This window comes from Tamandua tetradactyla, chromosome 19 (assembly GCF_023851605.1).
Source record: "Tamandua tetradactyla isolate mTamTet1 chromosome 19, mTamTet1.pri, whole genome shotgun sequence".
Taxonomy (NCBI): domain Eukaryota; kingdom Metazoa; phylum Chordata; class Mammalia; order Pilosa; family Myrmecophagidae; genus Tamandua; species Tamandua tetradactyla.
In genome coordinates this window covers 53,656,444-53,676,032 of record NC_135345.1, presented here as the reverse complement: position 1 = coordinate 53,676,032, position 19,589 = coordinate 53,656,444, and the positions used below count along the sequence as shown (strand labels likewise).

General features: G+C 34.0%; 1 protein-coding gene across 17 annotated transcripts in view; it reads right to left on the bottom strand.

Moving 5' to 3' along the window:
- FIP1L1 (factor interacting with PAPOLA and CPSF1) overlaps positions 1-19,589 on the bottom strand; it is a 78,708-nt gene that overhangs the window by 5,718 nt on the left and 53,401 nt on the right. For 9 of the 17 annotated variants that reach the window (XM_077136865.1, XM_077136869.1, XM_077136877.1 and 6 more), the window contains 3 exons: positions 14,164-14,218; positions 11,977-12,032; positions 7,350-7,563 (listed from right to left, as the gene is read on the bottom strand). In XM_077136865.1, the coding sequence (XP_076992980.1) occupies positions 7,350-7,563; positions 11,977-12,032; positions 14,164-14,218 (325 nt within the window). Of the gene's footprint in view, positions 1-7,349; positions 7,564-11,976; positions 12,033-14,163; positions 14,219-16,244; positions 16,272-19,589 lie in introns of all 17 variants that reach the window. The other 8 variants (XM_077136867.1, XM_077136875.1, XM_077136864.1 and 5 more) reach the window with 1 other exon arrangement.

Genomic DNA, 19,589 nt, shown 5'->3' with positions numbered 1-19,589 from the left:
CAGCTGGGAGATTCGGATTGGCACTCCCCCAAGCCGCTTCGGCTGGCGACCCCCCCCACAGCAAGAGTTTTCCAAAGTTAAAGGAGCCACAACATCTTTTACTGGTGGGACCCACAGACAGATGAGCACCACGAGCGCCACCTACTGGGTAGGATAAGAAAAACAGAGACCAGAGATTTCACAAAAAAATCTTTCAACCTGCGGGGTCTTACACCCAGGGAAATCTGATTAAATGCCCAGACGCCAGCAGAAGATAACTGATTACACTCAGAAAATTGAAAATATGGCCCAGTCAAAGGAACAAACCAACAGTTCAAATGAGATACAGGAGCTGAGACAACTAATGCTGAATATACAAACAGAAATGGAAAACCTCTTCAAAAACCAAATCGATAAATTGAGGGAGGACATGAAGAAGACATGGGCTGAACAAAAAGAAGAAATAGAAAAACTGAAAAAACAAATCACAGAACTTATGGGAGTGAAGGACAAAGTAGAAAAGCTGGAAAAAAACAATGGATACTTACAATGGTAGATTTAAAGAGACAGAAGATAGAATTAGTGAATTGGAGGATGGAACATCTGAATTCCAAAAAGAAACAGAAACTATACGGAAAAGAATGGAAAAACTTGAGCAGGGGATCAGGGAACTGAATGACAAAATGAAGCGCACAAATATACGTGTTGTGGGTGTCCCAGAAGGAGAAGAGAAGGGAAAAGGAGGAGAAAAACTAATGGAAGAAATTATCACTGAAAATTTCTGAACTCTTATGAAAGACCTAAAATTATAGATCCAAGAAGTGCAGCGCACCCAAAGAGAATAGATCCAAATAGGCGTTCTCCAAGACACTTACTAGTTAGAATGTCAGAGGTCAAAGAGAAAGAGAGGATCTTGAAAGCAGCAAGAGGAAAACAATCCATCACATACAAGGGAAACCCAATAAGACTATGTGTATATTTCTCAGCAGAAACCATGGAAGCTAGAAGACAGTGGGATGAAATATTTAAATTACTAAAAGAGAAAAACTGCCAACCAAGACTCCTATATCCAGCAAAACTGTCCTTCAAAAATGAGGGAGAAATTAAAACATTCTCAGACAAAAAGTCACTGAGAGAATTTGTGACCAAGAGACCAGCTCTGCAAGAAATACTAAAGGGAGCACTAGAGTCAGATACAAAAAGACAGAAGAGAGAGGTATGGAGAAGAGTGTAGAAAGAAGGAAAGTCAGGTATGATATATATAATACAAAAGGAAAAATGGTAGAGGAAAATATTATCCAAACAGTAATAACACTAAATGTTAATGGACTGAATTACCCAATCAAAATACATAGATTGGCAGAATGGATTAAAAAACAGGATCCTTCTATATGCTGTCAACAGGAAACACATCTTAGAACCAAAGATAAACATAGATTGAAAGTGAAAGGTTGGGAAAAGATATTTCATGCAAATAACAACCAGAAAAGAGAAGGAGTAGCTATACTAATATTCAACAAATTAGACTTCAAATGTAAAACAGTTAAAAAAGACAAAGAAGGACACTATATACTAATAAAAGGAACAATTAAACAAGAAGACATAACAATGATAAATATTTATGCACCGAACCAGAACGCCTCAAAATACGTGAGGAATATACACTGCAAACACTGAAAAGGGAAATAGACACATATACCATAATAGTTGGAGACTTCAATTCACCACTCTCATCAACGGACAGAACATCTTTACAGAGGATCAATAAAGAAATAGAGAATCTGAATATTACTATAAATGAGCTAGACTTAACAGACATTTATAGGACATTACATCCCACAACAGTAGGATACACCTTTTTCTCAAGTGCTCATGGATCATTCTCAAAGATAGACCATATGCTGGGTCACAAAGCAAATCTCAACAAATTTAAAAAGATTGAAATCATACACAACACTTTCTCAGATCATAAAGGAATGAAGTTGGAAATCAATAATAGGCAGAGTGCCAGAAAATTCACAAACACGTGGAGGTTCAACAACACACTCTTAAACAACGAGTGGGTCAAAGAAGAAATTGCAAGAGAAATTAGTAAATACCTCGAGGCGAATGAAAACGAAAACACAACATATCAAAAACTATGGGACGCAGAAAAGGCAGTGCTAAGAGGGAAATTTATTGCCCTAAATGCCTATATCAGAAAAGAAGAAAAGGCAAAAATTCATGAATTAACTGTCCACTTGGAAGAACTGGAGAAAGAACAGCAAACTAATCCCAAAGCAAGCAAAAGGAAAGAAATAACAAAGATTAGAGCAGAAATAAATGAAATTGAAAACATGAAAACAAAAGAGAAAATCATAACAGGATACTATGAACAACTTTACACTAATAAATAAAACAATTTAGATGAAATGGACGGGTTCCTGGAAAGACATGAACAACCAACTTTGACTCAAGAAGAAATAGATGACCTCAACAAACCAATCACAAGTAAACAAATTGAATCAGTCATTCAAAAGCTTCCTAAAAAGAAAAGTCCAGGACCAGACAGCTTCACATGTGAATTCTACCAAACATTTGAGAAAGAATTAGTACCAACCCTGCTCAAACTCTTCAAAAAAATTGAAGTGGAGGGAAAGCTACCTAATTCATTCTATGAAGCCAAAATCACCCTCATACCAAAACCAGGCAAAGATATTACAAAAAAAGAAAACTACAGACCAATCTCTCTAATGAATATAGATGCAAAAATCCTCAACAAAATTCTAGCAAATCGAATCCAACAACACATTAAAAGAATTATACATCATGACCAAGTAGGATTCATCCCAGGTATGCAAGGATGGTTCAACATAAGAAAATCAATTAATGTAATGCACCATATCAACAAATCAAAGCAGAAAAATCACATGATCATCTCAATTGATGCAGAGAAGGCATTTGACAAGATTCAACATCCTTTCCTGTCGAAAACACTTCAAAAGATAGGAATACAAGGGAACTTCCTTAAAATGATAGAGGGAATATATGAAAAATCCACAGCTAATATCATCCTCAATGGGGAAAAACTGAAAACTTTCCCCCTAAGACCAGGAACAAGACAAGGATATCCATTATCACCACTATTATTCAACATCGTGTTGGAGGTTCTAGCCAGAGCAATTAGACAAGAAAAAGAAATACAAGGCATCAAAATTGGAAAGGAAGAAGTAAAACTATCACTGTTTGCAGACGATATGATACTATACGTCGAAAACCCGGAAAAATCCACAACAAAACTACTAGAGCTAATAAATAAGTACAGCAAAGTAGCAGGTTACAAGATCAACATTCAAAAATCTGTAGCATTTCTATACACTAGCAATGAACAAGCTGAGGGGGATATCAAGAAACGAATCCCATTTACAATTGCAACTAAAAGAATAAAATACCTAGGAATAAATTTAACTAAAGAGACAAAAAACCTATACAAAGAAAACTACAAAAAACTGTTAAAAGAAATCACAGAAGACCTAAATAGATGGAAGGGCATACCGTGTTCATGGATTGGAAGACTAAATATAGTTAAGATGTCAATCCTACCTAATTGATTTACAGATTCAATGCAATACCATTCAAAATCCCAACAACTTATTTTTCAGAAATAGAAAAGCCAATAAGCAAATTTATCAGGAAGGGCAGGGTGCCCCGAATTGCTAAAAGTATCTTGAGGGAAAAAAACGAAGCTGGAGGTCTCACGCTGCCTGACTTTAAGGCATATTACGAAGCCACAGTGGTCAAAACAGCATGGTACTGGCATAAAGATAGATATATTGACCAATGGAATCGAATAGAGTGCTCAGATATAGACCCTCTCATCTATGGACATTTGATCTTTGATAAGGCAGTCAAGCCAACTCACCTGGGACAGAACAGTCTCTTCAATAAATGGTGCCTAGAGAACTGGATATCCATATGCAAAAGAATGAAAGGAGACCCGTATCTCACACCCTATACAAAAGTTAACTCAAAATGGATCAAAGATCTAAACATTAGGTCTAAGACCATAAAACAGTTAGAGGAAAATGTAGGGAGATATCTTATGAATCTTACAATTGGAGGCAGTTTTATGGACCTTAAACCTAAAGCAAGAGCACTGAAGAAAGAAAGAAACAAATGGGAGCTCCTCAAAATTAAACACTTTTGTGCATCAAAGAACTTCTTCAAGAAAGTAGAAAGACAGCCTACACAATGGGAATCAATATTTGGAAACGACATATCAGATAAAGGTCTAGTATCCAGAATTTATAAAGAGATTGTCCAACTCAACAACAAAAAGACAGCCAACCCAATTACAAAATGGGAAAAAGACTTGAACAGACACCTCTCAGAAGAAATACAAATGGCCAAAAGGCACATAAAGAGATTCTCAATGTCCCTGGCCATTAGAGAAATGCAAATCAAAAGCACCATGAGATATCATCTCACACCCACCAGAATGGCCATTATCAACAAAACAGAAAATGACAAGTGCTGGAGAGGATGCGGAGAAAGAGGCACACTTATCCACTGTTGGTGGGAATGTCAAATGGTGCAACCACTGTGGAAGGCAGTTTGGCAGTTCCTCAAAAAACTGAATATAGAATTGCCATACGATCCAGCAATACCATTGCTGGGTATCTACTCAAAGGACTTAAGGGCAAAGACACAAATGGACATTTGCACACCAATGTTGATAGCAGCGTTATTTACAATTGCAAAGAGATGGAAACAGCCAAAATGTCCATCAACAGACGAGTGGCTAAACAAACTGTGGCGTATACCTATGATGGAATATTATGCAGCTTGAAGACAGACTAAACTTGTGAAGCATGTAATAACATGGAAGGACCTAGAGAACATTATGCTGAGTGAGTCTAGCCAAAAACTAAAGGACAAATACTGTATGGTCCCACTGATGTGAACCGACATTCGAGAATAAACTTGGAATATGTCATTGGTAACAGAGACCAACAGGACTTAGAAACAGGGTAAGATAATGGGTAATTGGAGCTGAAGGGATACAGACTGTGCAACAGGACTAGATACAAAAACTCAAAAAATGGACAGCACAATAATACCTAATCGTAAAGTAATCATGTTAAAACACTGAATGAAGCTGCATCTGAGCTATAGGGTTTTTTTTTGTTTGTCTTTTTGTGTCTTTTTTTTTTTACTATTATTATTATTTTTACTTTTTTCTCTATATTAACATTCTATATCTTTTTCTGTTGTTTTGCTAGTTCTTTTCCTAAATCAATGCAAATGTACTAAGAAATGATGATCATGCATCTATGTGATGATGTTAAGAATTACTGATTGCATATGTAGAATGGAATGATTTGTAAATGTTGTGTTAATTTCTTTTTTTTCTTTAATTAATAAAAAAACATATGCTTTAAAAAATATATGAAGTGTTTATGAAGCGTGTGAAAGAAATAAAAATATTTATTTACAGACCAATTACTTTGAAGTTTAGAGGAATTCACAGAAGGTAAGATGTGAGATGAACCTTGAAGGATGAAGAGATGTTGGTGAGGCAGAGAAGAGAGGAATAAAGAACAAAGGAAGCTTGAAACTATGAGGAATTCCCAGAATAGCAAGTACCTCGGTTCAGGTAGAACATAAGGTATACTGGATTGGAGAGAACTGAGGTTAGAATATAGAAAGGTGCCCTGAGGCCAGATTATAAAGTAACTTGTGTATTGTACGAATAATTTTGAAGTTATTCTTTAGGACAGCAGTACATGTTAGTGCTTCAAAAGATCAAGAATTTTTTCCAGTGTCAAAGAATATTTTAGGAAATCAAGTTCCAGATTTCTAGATCCCCTACTTCCATATTTACTCTTTCCTAAAACTGAACTGCCTAATGATACACCTGCAGGTAAAACATAATGCCAGTTCTCCAGTCGATTTCTCTTCTCATAATCACCTGTCTCTCCCTTTACAAAAGAAAGGCATGCTCTTCACCAGTCCTACTACAGTACATTGACTTGAGGTATAAAAAACATGGCAACAAAAAGATCTAATTTAAAATAATAATGTTAGTGAACCCTATTTTATTCAAGGCAACCATTAAATTTCCATAGTTCTTTGTGTCTTCCCCCTTGTATTACGCTGCTTTTGGTTATGGACAAAGTGTGGAGTATGAAAAAGGAGTATTTATTTGGTCTGTCCCCTGAAATATTCTAAATTCCTATATATTCCAGAGTAGTGTGATGGGAGTTATAACAACGGTGCATTAATGACCATGCCTCTTCTTTCTCTTAACTGGTGTTAAAAAATAAAAGCATCCTTTTGAAGGAAAGTCCCAGGAGAGCCAAGAAAAACAAAGGGTTAAGAGGTAGCACCGGGCGGGCCGCGGTGGCTCAGCGGGCAAAGTGCTTGCCTGCCATGCCGGAGGACCTCGGTTCGATTCCCGGCCCCAGCCCATGTAAAAAAAAAACAAACAAACAAACAAAATACAATAAAACAAGAAAATGTTTAAAGATGTTTCCCTTTCTTCCTTCCTTCCTTCCATCCTTCCTTCCTTCTCTCTGTCTTTCCTTCCCTTCCTCCCTTTAAAAAAAAAAAAAAAAAAAAAAAAAAAAGAGGTAGCACCATATTTTGGAGTCTCTGACTGTTGATCTTACACTTAGATGGGAAACATGAATTAACTATTTTTCTGAATAGAAAATGACTTCAGATTTTTCTGATAGAAACAGTTATCTACGGCTTGACAATGAGAACTCCTACCAATTAAGTTACACGGGAGCTATCTTTCATAAGTGAATGAGGGAAATCCGCAGCTACAAGTTTGAATGAAAATAAACATTTAACACACATAAGATAAGCAAGATGTATTAAAATTAACTAGTTTAGATTTTCCCAACTCTTTTTCTAAGCATATAAGAATTCAATCATAAAAAGTAATGTAAAATTTCCAACTGTTAAGGAAAGCCTTTTTATATGGTTTTGTTTTTAATGGATGATGATATACAACAAATCATTAGAGTGCTCTTAAGCCACTGGATATACTGAAAAGAGTATTTAATTTCTTTTTAAAATGTTAATGTTTATAATACACTGGAAGTTATATATATCTGGTGAATATTTAAATTTAAGATGAAAAATGTTACTTGGCAAGAGAAAAATATGTGGATACAAGTAAGTGAACAAACAAGTTTGAAGACTTACTTTAGACAATGGGGATCCTCTAAAAATTACATAGGCTTGATAACTTAGAAATGATTTTCCCAATTGCTCTTCAAGAAATCTTTCTCCAACTGAATTGGATTTGCCATCTACACACCATATAAATTCTAAAATGTAAATGAAATACATGTGTACACCTTCCTGTATACTCAACACACCTGTTGAAAACACTTGGTGTAGGACTGTGATCACGTTCCCTCTCTCTCTCTCTGGTGCGTTCCCTTTCTCTGTCACGATCACGATCTCGCTCTCTGTCTCTGTCTCTTTCTCTGTCCCGGTCTTTCTCTCTTCTTGCATAATAGTCCCACTGCTTGCTGGTGTCCACCAGACTAGGCCAAGAAGGAGCCGAACCAGGAAGGTGGGGAAAAGCAACTAAAGAAAAAAAAAACAGAATAATTAAGAAATAAAAGTTATGGTATTTACAAAAGAAGATGACAAAACAGTAAGGTACAGAAAAATAAGACTAAACTCCCACCAAAAATGTTCATAGAGTACAACAGTAACATTTTAAAAAGAAGAGAAAAATAACATACGCTCAATACCCACAGTTTGGGGGAAGATCCAACAACAAATCTTAAACATAAAGATCCTTCTTTTTGCAAGGGCAACAGGAATTAGACTAAATGTAATATCCTAACATAAAAAATGCAAACCAAAATACAATAGAATATTTTCAAAGTGTTGAAAGAAAGTATCTGCCAAACTAGAATACAACAAACTGTATTTCAAGATCAAGAATAAAATAAAGTCATTCAATAGATAAAAAATGAAGAAAATTCATAGCCAATAGGCTTTGTCATATACTCAGGAAAACCTGAGAAAGATCTAAGATGTAAAGAAGGGATAATCATATATCCAAATCCAAACAAATCTAATATCCAATAGTAATTTTTCTTTTTTGAAGGGTAAATTAAAATAATGGGCCACAAGAGAATGTAAATTAGGATAGGAGAAATAAAAACAGGGTCACAGTATTAACGGCAAACCTAGTCTGAAAACCGCTTAACTATACATGGTTAAGTATGTATAATAAACTTCAACAGTTAAGCACTTAAAAAAAAGTTTTGTAAAATTTCAAATATGGGGAAAAATAGAATTAAAAAAATCAACCGAAAACCTAGTCAGTTAAGGCTTTTTGGAAAGGATGGTGAGGCAGGAAGGGGACAGTACAAATAGGTCAATGGCTAGAATAATAAAAGAGGGACTGAATACATTAGCTAAAAGACAAATGGTTAGCCCATACTTTAAAAAATATCTAACTATATTCTGAATACAATAATAAAAACAGAATAGTTAAAAATAAAATGAAAGGGGTTAAAAATATAACAAAAATATTAATACATTCCCTGTCCCCTCCAAAGTAAGGTCATTATATGAATGACAAAGCAGGGTAGTACAAAGCATTACCTGAGAAAAAAGAAGACGACTACATGAAGGTGGAAGATATAACTCATCAGGAAGATAGAAAAGAATTAAACTTCCAGATATCTAAAAAATAGCCTACATTTTTAGAGAGTCCTTAAAGCTGATAGAGGCACAGACACAAACTGAAAAATCCACCATTTGATTAAAAAAAACTGAATATGTATTCACAGTTTAAAAAGTCCTTGGGAAACTAAACAGGAAAAAGGGACTTCCTTAATCAATGTAGGATCTATAAAAAAAACCTCATAGTAAAATCTGGAAGTATTTCCTTTACCAAAAAAAAAGAAGGAACACGACAAGAATGCCACTTTCAGTACTTCAATTCAACACCATATGGAAGTCCTACACAAAACAATAAGACAAACGAAAAGGGTGGGGGTGGTTATAATTTCAAAAAGGAGAAAACAAATCTGTCATTACCTACGGATAATATTACTGCCTAAACAGACTGTACAAACAAATTACAGTGACAGAGTTCAGCAAGGTTACTGGCTACCAGATCAATACATATTTTTAAATTCAACACTGTTTTTAAATATATGTAAAAAACAAAACACAGAGTTCAAGTGAAGATTATCATTTACAACAATAACAAAAACATTAGGTATTACCCAAGACTAAATCTAACCAAAAATATGCAAGAAGTATACGAAGGTAAGTCTCACAGTGTGCTGAAATACATGAAAGAACATCTATGGAAAGCTATTCCTTGTTTACAGACAGACTCACTGCTATAAATACAGGTATGAATTCTACAGAGACTAATTTTGGGGGTTAGTGAAGTTCAAAAATGGTATATTAAGAGCAAGAACTTTGAATGGGTCCAAATCCTGACTCTGCAAAGTTGATTCCAAAATGTATATGGAAAGTGATGGCCCTAGAATACCTCTGAAGGTGATTAAGCTAGTGTTTACCGAGTAAGATACAGATTTAATATAAATACATAATTAATATAGTATGGCACACAGCGCAAGGATAGTCAAATTAATCAAATGAACAGTCTAGAAAGCCCAGAAGCTGATTCACCCATAAATGGAAACCTGATGTACTACAGTGATGATACTGCAGATTCTTTGAGAAAGGTAAGACTATTCAATAAATGACGTTGGGACTGGTGGTCCTCACTTCATACCATAGGCAAAAATGAATTCCAGACAGCTTAAGGAGTTGAAAAGCAACTTGAAAATTTTTAGAAGAAAAATTTAAGTACTGAAAAATATCATTATGTCCTTGAGGTAGAGAAAGTCATGGTCTAAATATCAGCTAAAACATGATTTTACACAACTGATGAAGTGTAAGGGAATAAATTAAGATGGTAATTTGAATTTACCTGCCATCAGAACTCTCTCAGCTTGAGAGGTTTCAGTGTTCGTTCTAATTATCTCTGTAGCAGACAATATTACAGTTATAATAATGTAAATATGGATCATTGTTTAGGTTTTTGATTAAAAGACCTATAAAAGCACAGGTAAGAACTACAGGATAGAACATAAATGCTATAAGTAAAAGTACAGCTGATCAAAATTCTAGTGTTCTATTAGACACTAATGTCCTCACCTTACAGTGTAGATTGATGGTAGACTACTATGACACCCTGATATAGATATCTAGAAGGCAGGCAGGAGAATATGATTGGTACTTGCATATGATCTCTCACCAAGGTTTTTATATTCCCACAGTGTATAAATACCTTTGGCATTTTTTTACTTTCTTCCATCCCCACTAGTACTACTTCAAGTACAGGCCACCACTTCCTCTAGATTATTCCAAGTTTCTTATCTGTTCTCCCAATCTAAGTGGTATTTTTGACAATGGTACCGTTCTACCTACCTTATAAATCCAATTTCCCTACAGTAAGTAGCTGAACTGTATCTTCTGCAAATGTAAATCTAGCAATTTCACTACTCAGCATAAAACTCTGAAATGATTCCTCTCAGCCCTCAGTATAAGATACAAATGTATGTCATTTCTATATATTCAGTACACATACTCTATACTCCAGCCCTACCACATCTGATTAGTTCATAAAGTCTACTATGTTCTCTCCATGTCTTTGTACAACATGGTAGTCAAATTTCTATGGAGTGGGAGATCCCTCCTTTGTGCTACCATGACGCCCTCTTCTATCACTATGTTACGTTTTCTTTTCAATTTGCCTGCCTCTCCATTAGACTATAAACTCACTGAGGGCACACAAGGGTATTATGTCTACCTGCTGTATACCTCAGAGGTGATACAATTCAGAATATTTTTTAATTGAATGAAGGAATAAATGAATTGTCAAGAGATGGGCAGAAAATGTTATTAGAAGCTTGGAAAGGATAAACTCGTCAAGAAGTAACACCAGAAAAAGGACTAAGACAAATGATCTAGAAGAAAAAATAAACCAGTGACGGAAAAAGACAAGAACTAGGTTAATCTGATGCCACATGAGTCAAGAAATAGACTATGGTTAATGAAGATAATGAATTTGGTGACAAAAAGGCTTTAGTTGCATTATAGGGCATGGATTGGAACCTAGTTATCATGGAGTTTAAAGTCCACAGTCATTCTTTAGAGAGGTTTAATAGTGAAGGAAATGAAAAAATTTTGTCTGTCATCCATGGACAGTAGAAGAGCTAGACATAAGAACTGTTATCTAAATTTCTTTTTAAGATACAGGAGAGAAATTTAAAGATGCAGTGTAAAATAGCCCATCAGTTACTCTCTCCCTTACTCCTCCCTCTGGAAGACAAATTTTCACTACTACAATTTTAAATGACTATATGACATCTTTAAATTTCTCTTTGAAGGTCAAGGTCTAAGTGTCAAAACATTTTTTAATTGTTTTATCAACATTATCTCCTGAACACCCAAGCTTTGCTAATGCTACATTAGCACTTACGATATTTTTTTTTTGTAAAAAATTCTCAGTATTAAGTCCATATACAAGTGATCATTAAAAAAAGATACTATTGTCACAAGGCCATTGTATATGGTCTACTATCTTTTCAGTAATGGTTTAAAAATCCTTTTAGGGAGAAGCAAGGTACAATTATCCTCATGTATTCATTTATAAAAGTTCAGCTGATAAATAAATGAAAGTTATTCTAATTAACCTGGCAGGTATGTAGACCTGGTTACTCCTTTAGTTAATGTTTCTAATTGCTCTGTAAGACACTATTTTTATGATGGAAGAATGTCTTTATTGCTTCAAAAATATTTAAGTACTTTACTGATTCAAATTCAGTAGTGGCATTTTTTTTAAAACATCTTTTTATTGTGAAATATTAGCATTTATACAAAAAAGCAGTAAATTTCAAAGTAGATTTCAATTAGTTATAAAACATATTTCAAAGTTTGGCAACTAATGGTACTTACCATTGCCATACGGAAATGCACGGGCAGAACGACTATCATAACCAGATGAATGCCCACTGTTAAAGAAAAAATGTAGTTTTATGATTGTTGCAAATAGAAAAGTTCTGAATTTCAGTAGTTCAGGTGCAAAACCATGGCGATTTTTATTTAACTAACACTTAATGATAACCTTTAGTTCTATAAGTTTATTTTTAATACAAACACACTAAGGCTCCTTAATAGCAAAAATACAAACCTAACACCTAGTTTTAAATAAAAATGCAACTTACTATACTATTTAAATTGAATAACCCATTTAATTTAACCTAACTCAGAAGTAAAATAGCAAAATAAATTTGAGACTAACAGATTACTTAAAACTTAGTTGAAATTTGATCTGATAAATTTGGTTTTATTGGTTATAAATCAGTATTTCAGTCCCACTGACATCAAATGTTGCTTTTAGACATTTTGACTGCGACAATATGTATTTAATAAGGACTTAATAAAAAAAAAAACCTTAGTTTTTACAATTCATACTTTTCCAAATTTTATTTCCTTTGAAAGTTGTGTTCATGTTTTAATGCTATTGATGTAGAAGTTCTCACAACTGTACCTCTTCACATAATTTGGAAACAGTCACTCTGCACAACTCTATCAACCTCATTTGGAAAACTTTGAGAAGACTGAGTTTAAGAGAGATCATGAAACTTAACAAGAAACCCAAAATAGCAAATTCTGAAGACAGACATCAAGCCAGGTCTGTGTACCAAAACATGCCTTCTTTTTTTCTTTTTAGAATAAACACACACTTTATTATTTATTAGTGATTGTCAAGGTCTTGATGGAATAAGTTTGAAACGATAAAAATACAGTGTGAAATTGGGGAAACAAAAAGTAGATGGACAAATGTTCTAAGAAATGATGAATATGCAACTAGGTGATGATATTGTGAATTACTGATTATGTATGTTGTTTTATTTTGTTTCTTATTTTTTTAATTAATAAATAAATTAAAAAAATAGATGGATATTGACAGTATTTTAGAGAGTAAGAATGTCAGAACACCATGGCTGTCCTACATTTTTTTTCAGTAAACATCTTTTTATTACGAAATATTAACATTTATACAAAAAAGCAGTAAATTTCAAAGTAGATTTCAATTAGTTATAAAACATATTTCAAAGTTTGGTAGGGATTACAGTTCCACAATTCAGGTTTTTTCCTTCTAGCTGCTCCAAGATACTGGAGACTAAAAAGTATCAATACAATGATTCAGCAGTCATACTCATTGTTAAATCCTAATTGCACTGCTAAAACTTCTCCTTCTCCTTTGATTCTTCTCCCAATCTTTAGGGATATTTGGGCTATGTCCATTTTGTAAAGGGGTGTCGATAATATGGGATGTAGAGATGGAACTGGGTGAAGTTCTTGGAGAGATGGGTACCTCTGGGTTTCAGGATTTACCTGGCTGGTTTTTGAAAAGTAAACTTAGTGTGTGTGCAAGAAACTTTTGTAGGATCTAAGACAGAACCCTGGGTGTTTTCTTAAGGGTTAACAAAAGCCTGTCCTCTTAAACACCACACTGCCAACCATGAGGGAAGTATCTTAAGCGCAGCATTCTAAGTAACGTAAACCATAAGTACAGGGTACCAAAAAATAAGACCTGCCATGAGGAATGAAGCCAATTCCTCATCTAGAAACTGAAATGCAGCATGACAGCCAAGGAACAAGGCAGCTTTTCTCTACCATGGCCCCTGATATTAGCTGTCCTTACCTAATCTCCAAACACACAAGCATTATTCATGATTTCCAGTAATCTATGTTTATATTCCCTACAAAACAAAACTGACTAGAGCCAAGTTTTAGCAAGCTAGGGGTTCCTTTAATCAGCATGTCATAAACCAAAGCAAGCTATTTTTTCACAACACTGTCATTTAGTTTTCTTTGTCCTGTGTTTTGAGATGAGGATATGTATCTAACATTTTATATAAAAGCAATATCCATATATTTACATATGCTTACAAAATTAAATATCTGAAAATACTGCCAAGGTATATATATGATTCTTCTGTCAAAAGCCTATCAATACAGCGATAGAATTCTCATCTGCCATGCTGGAGACCCAGGTTTAATTCCCGACGTATGAACTAAAAAAGAAAAAAACTTTTCAATAATAAAAAATTTACAGTATCTATACTGATTTACCTTTCTATTGTTGGTATAAGAGATGGCGGTGGAGCGCCTGGTGGAGGAGGAAAACCTGAAACATTCAATCATAAGATAAAAAAAAAGTTAACAGACTATAAACATTTAACCTCAAAAGTGAAACAAAGTTGCTGCACTTCACTAAACTTTTTTAGGGACATAAATGTGCTTCTTCTCTATGTTATAATGGACAGAAAAACATGGACCTTAAACTTATAAACACATTTCTGGAGCTTTAAAACTTTATATGAACAGTCTGGTCTAATAAACACACAGAGCACAAACTGAAAGTCAGGACACCCGGTCTTATTTTCAGCACCACACACAGCCCATTTTCTGAGTATGAGAAAGTTAATCTCAATGCCTTACCTTTTCCATATATAAAACAGTAGCAGTAGTGTTGCCAACAGATATATTATACTTGAAATATTTTAGGAGAAAAGCAAATAAAATAGCAATTACCTCTTTGAAAAATATTCTGAGTTTTAGATGTATGGAAATTTCCTTAGAATGTATAATTTATGAAATAAAATCTTACCAGCAAATATATAAATGCTTAAGGCTGAGAACACCCATCACAAAATATGTTTTAAATAACACCACCCCAAAGAACTATTTTACAAAGAAAAGCATATAACGTAGTTTTTGGATTAGTTCAGCAGGAGAATTTGCATCTTTTTATCATGAGGATGGAATACCCAATAATTCACAATAGCTAAATAAAAACACCACAGAGTAATAGGGCTAAAAGGGACCTTAACAATTAATCTACTCTGCACTTTCATATAGGCAATAAAGTATCCCACCAAAAACCTCGAGATATGGAGATTCCACAACTTAAGATGCCAATTCCTTCCAAGTTTTAACAACCCTCACTATTAGGAAATGTACTATATTTATATAAGATAAATCTTTCATAATACCGTAATTCATATGCTATCCTGAATGAAGACAAGAAGCATTCCACTGTCATATTCTCTGTAACCTTTATATATTTGAAAGCACTCCACTAAAAACTGCCTTTTTAGCATACTATGTAAAAAAATGAATCACAGTTCTCTTAATCCTTCTCAAAGATCCATTTAAATAAATTTTGGGCCCTGCTTCAAACCATTACGTTTACCACGCTTATCTTTACTGTTTCCAGGTTCAGGATCTTTAACTACTCTTTTAAACATATTACAAGTATAAAGTTAAGCAATTAACACATTTGTCCTACAGTCCACAATCCTATTTTATAGAGCCTCACAACCACAATGCTTTTTAAACTATAAAAACCATGCTATTAATTCCATTATGATGTTTTCTGGGAAGTCCTATTCAACCACATTCATACACAATCAGTGTCTCTATCCCACATCTAAATATGTATACTATTCTATGTTATCTGAATTTCACTATTTCTGTTTATCAAAATCATTTTGAATTTAGACCCACCCTTAAGCAATCACACCTCTTATTTTCTTCATATATCCTTATTATTTAGCACTGAACTCAGGAAACATACTTGCTATCACAATGTAAAAATGTAACTGACAAAAATGTGATTAACAACACTAGGCTAGGTATAAACTCTTACTGATCATACCCTTACAACAATGAGCAATCAATCATTACTCTAAGAACAACCACCTGACCAGTTGTGAATACTATCTATACTGGTTCAGAATATATTTTCTCATGATACGGAGTTATGCCGGAAGACAAAAGTCATGATGAGGTCAACATAAATTATCTTTCTTTTCTCTTTTAGTAACTTTATCATATAAAAAATTTATTAGTCTGAAGAACATTTTTAATAAAAATTATATTTTATTTCCTATACTGCTTTCTTCACAAATTGGTATGGTGAGAATTTTCCCAGAATCTCTATTTCTACAAAAACGGGTAAGACAGGTTTAAGAAAACTAAATATCTTAATAAAAACTAGAATGAAGCAAAGGCAGAGCTGAAAATAGGACCTTGAAATCCCAAAAGCCTATTCCATATTCTATCCGCATCAACACTGTCCCTCCTGTAACTGTAAACTTGAAATTTCATGTTTATTAACAATGATGGAGAAAACATGAAAAAAGTTTTACCTGGAGGTGGTACAGTTATTGGAATACCTAAAAAACAAGTGATGAAATTTAATATAGTAATTGGATTTCATAACCTGTTATGTATTTATGCCATCACCAAAACAAACTTTGAAATAAAACCCTTGGCCTCATTATCCTGGCATAATCACTCAAGAGAATCATTCTGATTTCTTGCAGAGGACCAACAATTCATGTATAGCATCCAATTTTCCTGATAAAAACCCAAGCTAAGAACTTGGTCATATATGGTTTACCCCACTACTTATAATCAAAAATGAAGTGAGAGATCAGTTAGAAAGTGCGTTTATAGAGATACAAATATCAAACCCCTGAAATCAACAAACTAAATGTAATAATCACTGTCTGATCTTATTTCCAACAAATACACTTACATTTTAACATTTTAATAGAGGAATTGATCAATAGGCTCTTTCTTTAGGTAGAACAAGGTAACCTGAAGATGATGACTATGTTGACTTTTGCAAAGCTAAATACATTGTGGGACATTCAAATGTAGATTTGGATGTTTTACTGTGGTCCACAGAAGTGGGAGAAAGTTAAAATATTTCCTTTGTTATGGGGGAAGAAGAGAAAGAAGATATAGCCAATTCATGTATATAGACACCCCAAGGCACATTAAGATAAATGTGAAAACTTACTTCTACAGGTGTCTACTAATTTGAGTGGTTCTCATTAATTATCTGCACACATTATAAACTTTATGAATTATGTGTAAACATTGTCAATTTACATTGCTCAAAAGTGTCTGTAACTGTAATGTAAAGTTTATTTATAAATGTTTAGTAAGCACTAAAATTAAATTCAGCATTTTAAATTTAAGAGATAAATGAAAGTCAATTTATGTAGCATGCAAACTAACAACTTTTAGGGCTGTAAAACAACAGATTTCTAAGTAGGAAAATAGAAAAATTATAAAACAACTTTTTCATGAAAAGTTTTACACCATAAAGAACTTCAACATAATTAGAATGTTTTACTAAATACTATCTTTAAAAATGCATTAAAATTAGTCCAAAACTAGAGGAAAAAATAATCTAACTCATTAAGTATGTATGCATGGGAAAAAATAATACAACAAATCACTTACAACTGCTTTCTTGTTGATGGTAACATTTGCTAATAACTTATTTAAAATTTTTCCAATGTGCTTGTTTTACCAGAGTGAAAGGTTTATATAAAAAGATCTTAAGTCAACAAGTGGCCTTAAAACGGAGACTGGAAAACCTGACTCAACCATCCATGTCATAAAATGATATGCTGAACTTAAAAAAAACAGCAAAATTGAAAAAAGATATATAAAGCAGCCATCAAAAATCATTAGGCCCCAACAAGAGTCTACTAAACCACATTCTCATCCATCCTGAAATTACATTGCTACTTCCTAAATCACTAGATTAAAAAAAAAAATCCAGGAAACAATACGAGTGAGCAGAGTCCCACAGATATCAAACTAAACAGGAAAACTAAGAAAGGCAGAGTATATTAAATGTTCAACTGTCATCTACTATCATTTTATTTAGAACAGTATAGATTTTCTTGATAACACTATAGGGTTTTACTATTTGATCTAGTTTTCACATTTAAATACACTATTATTTCTTAGGCATAGATGATAAAGGACTATACCAAAATCAAGTATCCACTAATCCTAGTAACTTCGCCTAAATGAATACATGAGCAGTATGCATCACTTCAGTTAATGCTTCAGTATAGCCTACTAAAATGTGAATTCATCCAAAATAACTAAGAAATTACCATTCAGCCCCCTCAAAATTTAGTTCTCAAAAACATTTAAGTTTAAACTCTTAAAACATGAATATAAAAGATATATGACATTAAGTATGCTAAGAAGATAGCTAAAATTAGTCTGCCTTTAATTTTAATCTTACTACAATAGCATCACGTGATCGATTTAAAAATCAACTGGAGGGGGTGGGCCACGGTGGCACAGCAGGCAGAGTTCTCATCTGCCAAGCCAGAGGCGCAGGTTCGATTTCCAGACCATACACATACACACACACACACACACACACACACAGTTCTCATCTGCCAAGCCAGAGGCGCAGGTTCGATTTCCAGACCATACACACACACATACACACACACACACAGTTCTCATCTGCCAAGCCAGAGGCGCAGGTTCGATTTCCAGACCATACACACACACACACACACACACACACAAAATCTACCAGAGGGTGCACGGGTGGTTCAGTGGTAGATGTTCACCTTCATATGAGAGACCCGGTTTCGATTCCCAGACCATGCACCCCGCCCCCCCCAAAAAGAATCAACTGAAAGGAACTGAAAAACTTAAGAAAAGAGAAATCACGCTGTACAAATGTCTTTTCAATCAATAGCTGTACATCAGAAAAATAGCATGGAGACTCCACTTCTAAGACATTGTTCCAGTGTAAAACTTTATTGGTAAATGTTCACTGAAGCAAGTTGGTGAAACACTATAGAATCCATTCTTTGATTTTGTATTTTCAACCTGCAACTGAAAAGTTTATATTATGTAAGGTCAACATTCTCACCTAAAAATCACTCACTGGGTATTTCACTTCTGTCAACAATATGGAAGTAAGGAAAGAAAAAAATTCATCTCAAAAATCCTTTTCCTTATACCTCAACACCTCAAACATTGATTGCTGGGCGCCATCCCTAGAACTTCTGATTTACAGGTCTGGGGCAGGGCCTTATCATCTCCTAATTCTTAGTCGATAATTGTGTTGCTGACCTGGGGACCTTTGAGAACCACTGGATTAGATTCTAAATTTTCCTTCTAATTGCACTGCTAAGCAACTCAATAAAGATGAAATAAACTCCATCCAAATTTATACGAAAAGTCAAACAAAAGTATCTATATGTGACACTCAGGAAATAGAAAGGCAAGGAAAATAAAATGTTGTATTAAGAGAAATTTATCCGTATTAAAAAAATTCATGAATAGTGGGTTGTGAAATAAAAAAAAAAATTAAGATTGTCAATTTATTTATTCTCAGTCCATCATTATTTTTATAACTATGGCAAAAAAAAAAAAAGGTTATATCTCAAGCAACTTCTGACATGGTTCCCAATGATCCTTGTCTCCTGGTATTTCTGTCTTTGTATATCTCTGATATTCTTATCCTCCCCCTTTGAGTGTGGAGGCTGGACTAGTGACTTATTTTTAACAAACAAAACACAGCAAAAATGATGAGATGTCATTTCTGTAGTTATATTACAAAAGAAAATCTGAAATGATGGTATTGTAGCCCATGACAAACATTGGGATCTATCCTGTAACTTACTTGTTGAAGAGTGCTTTGGAAACTATTGCCT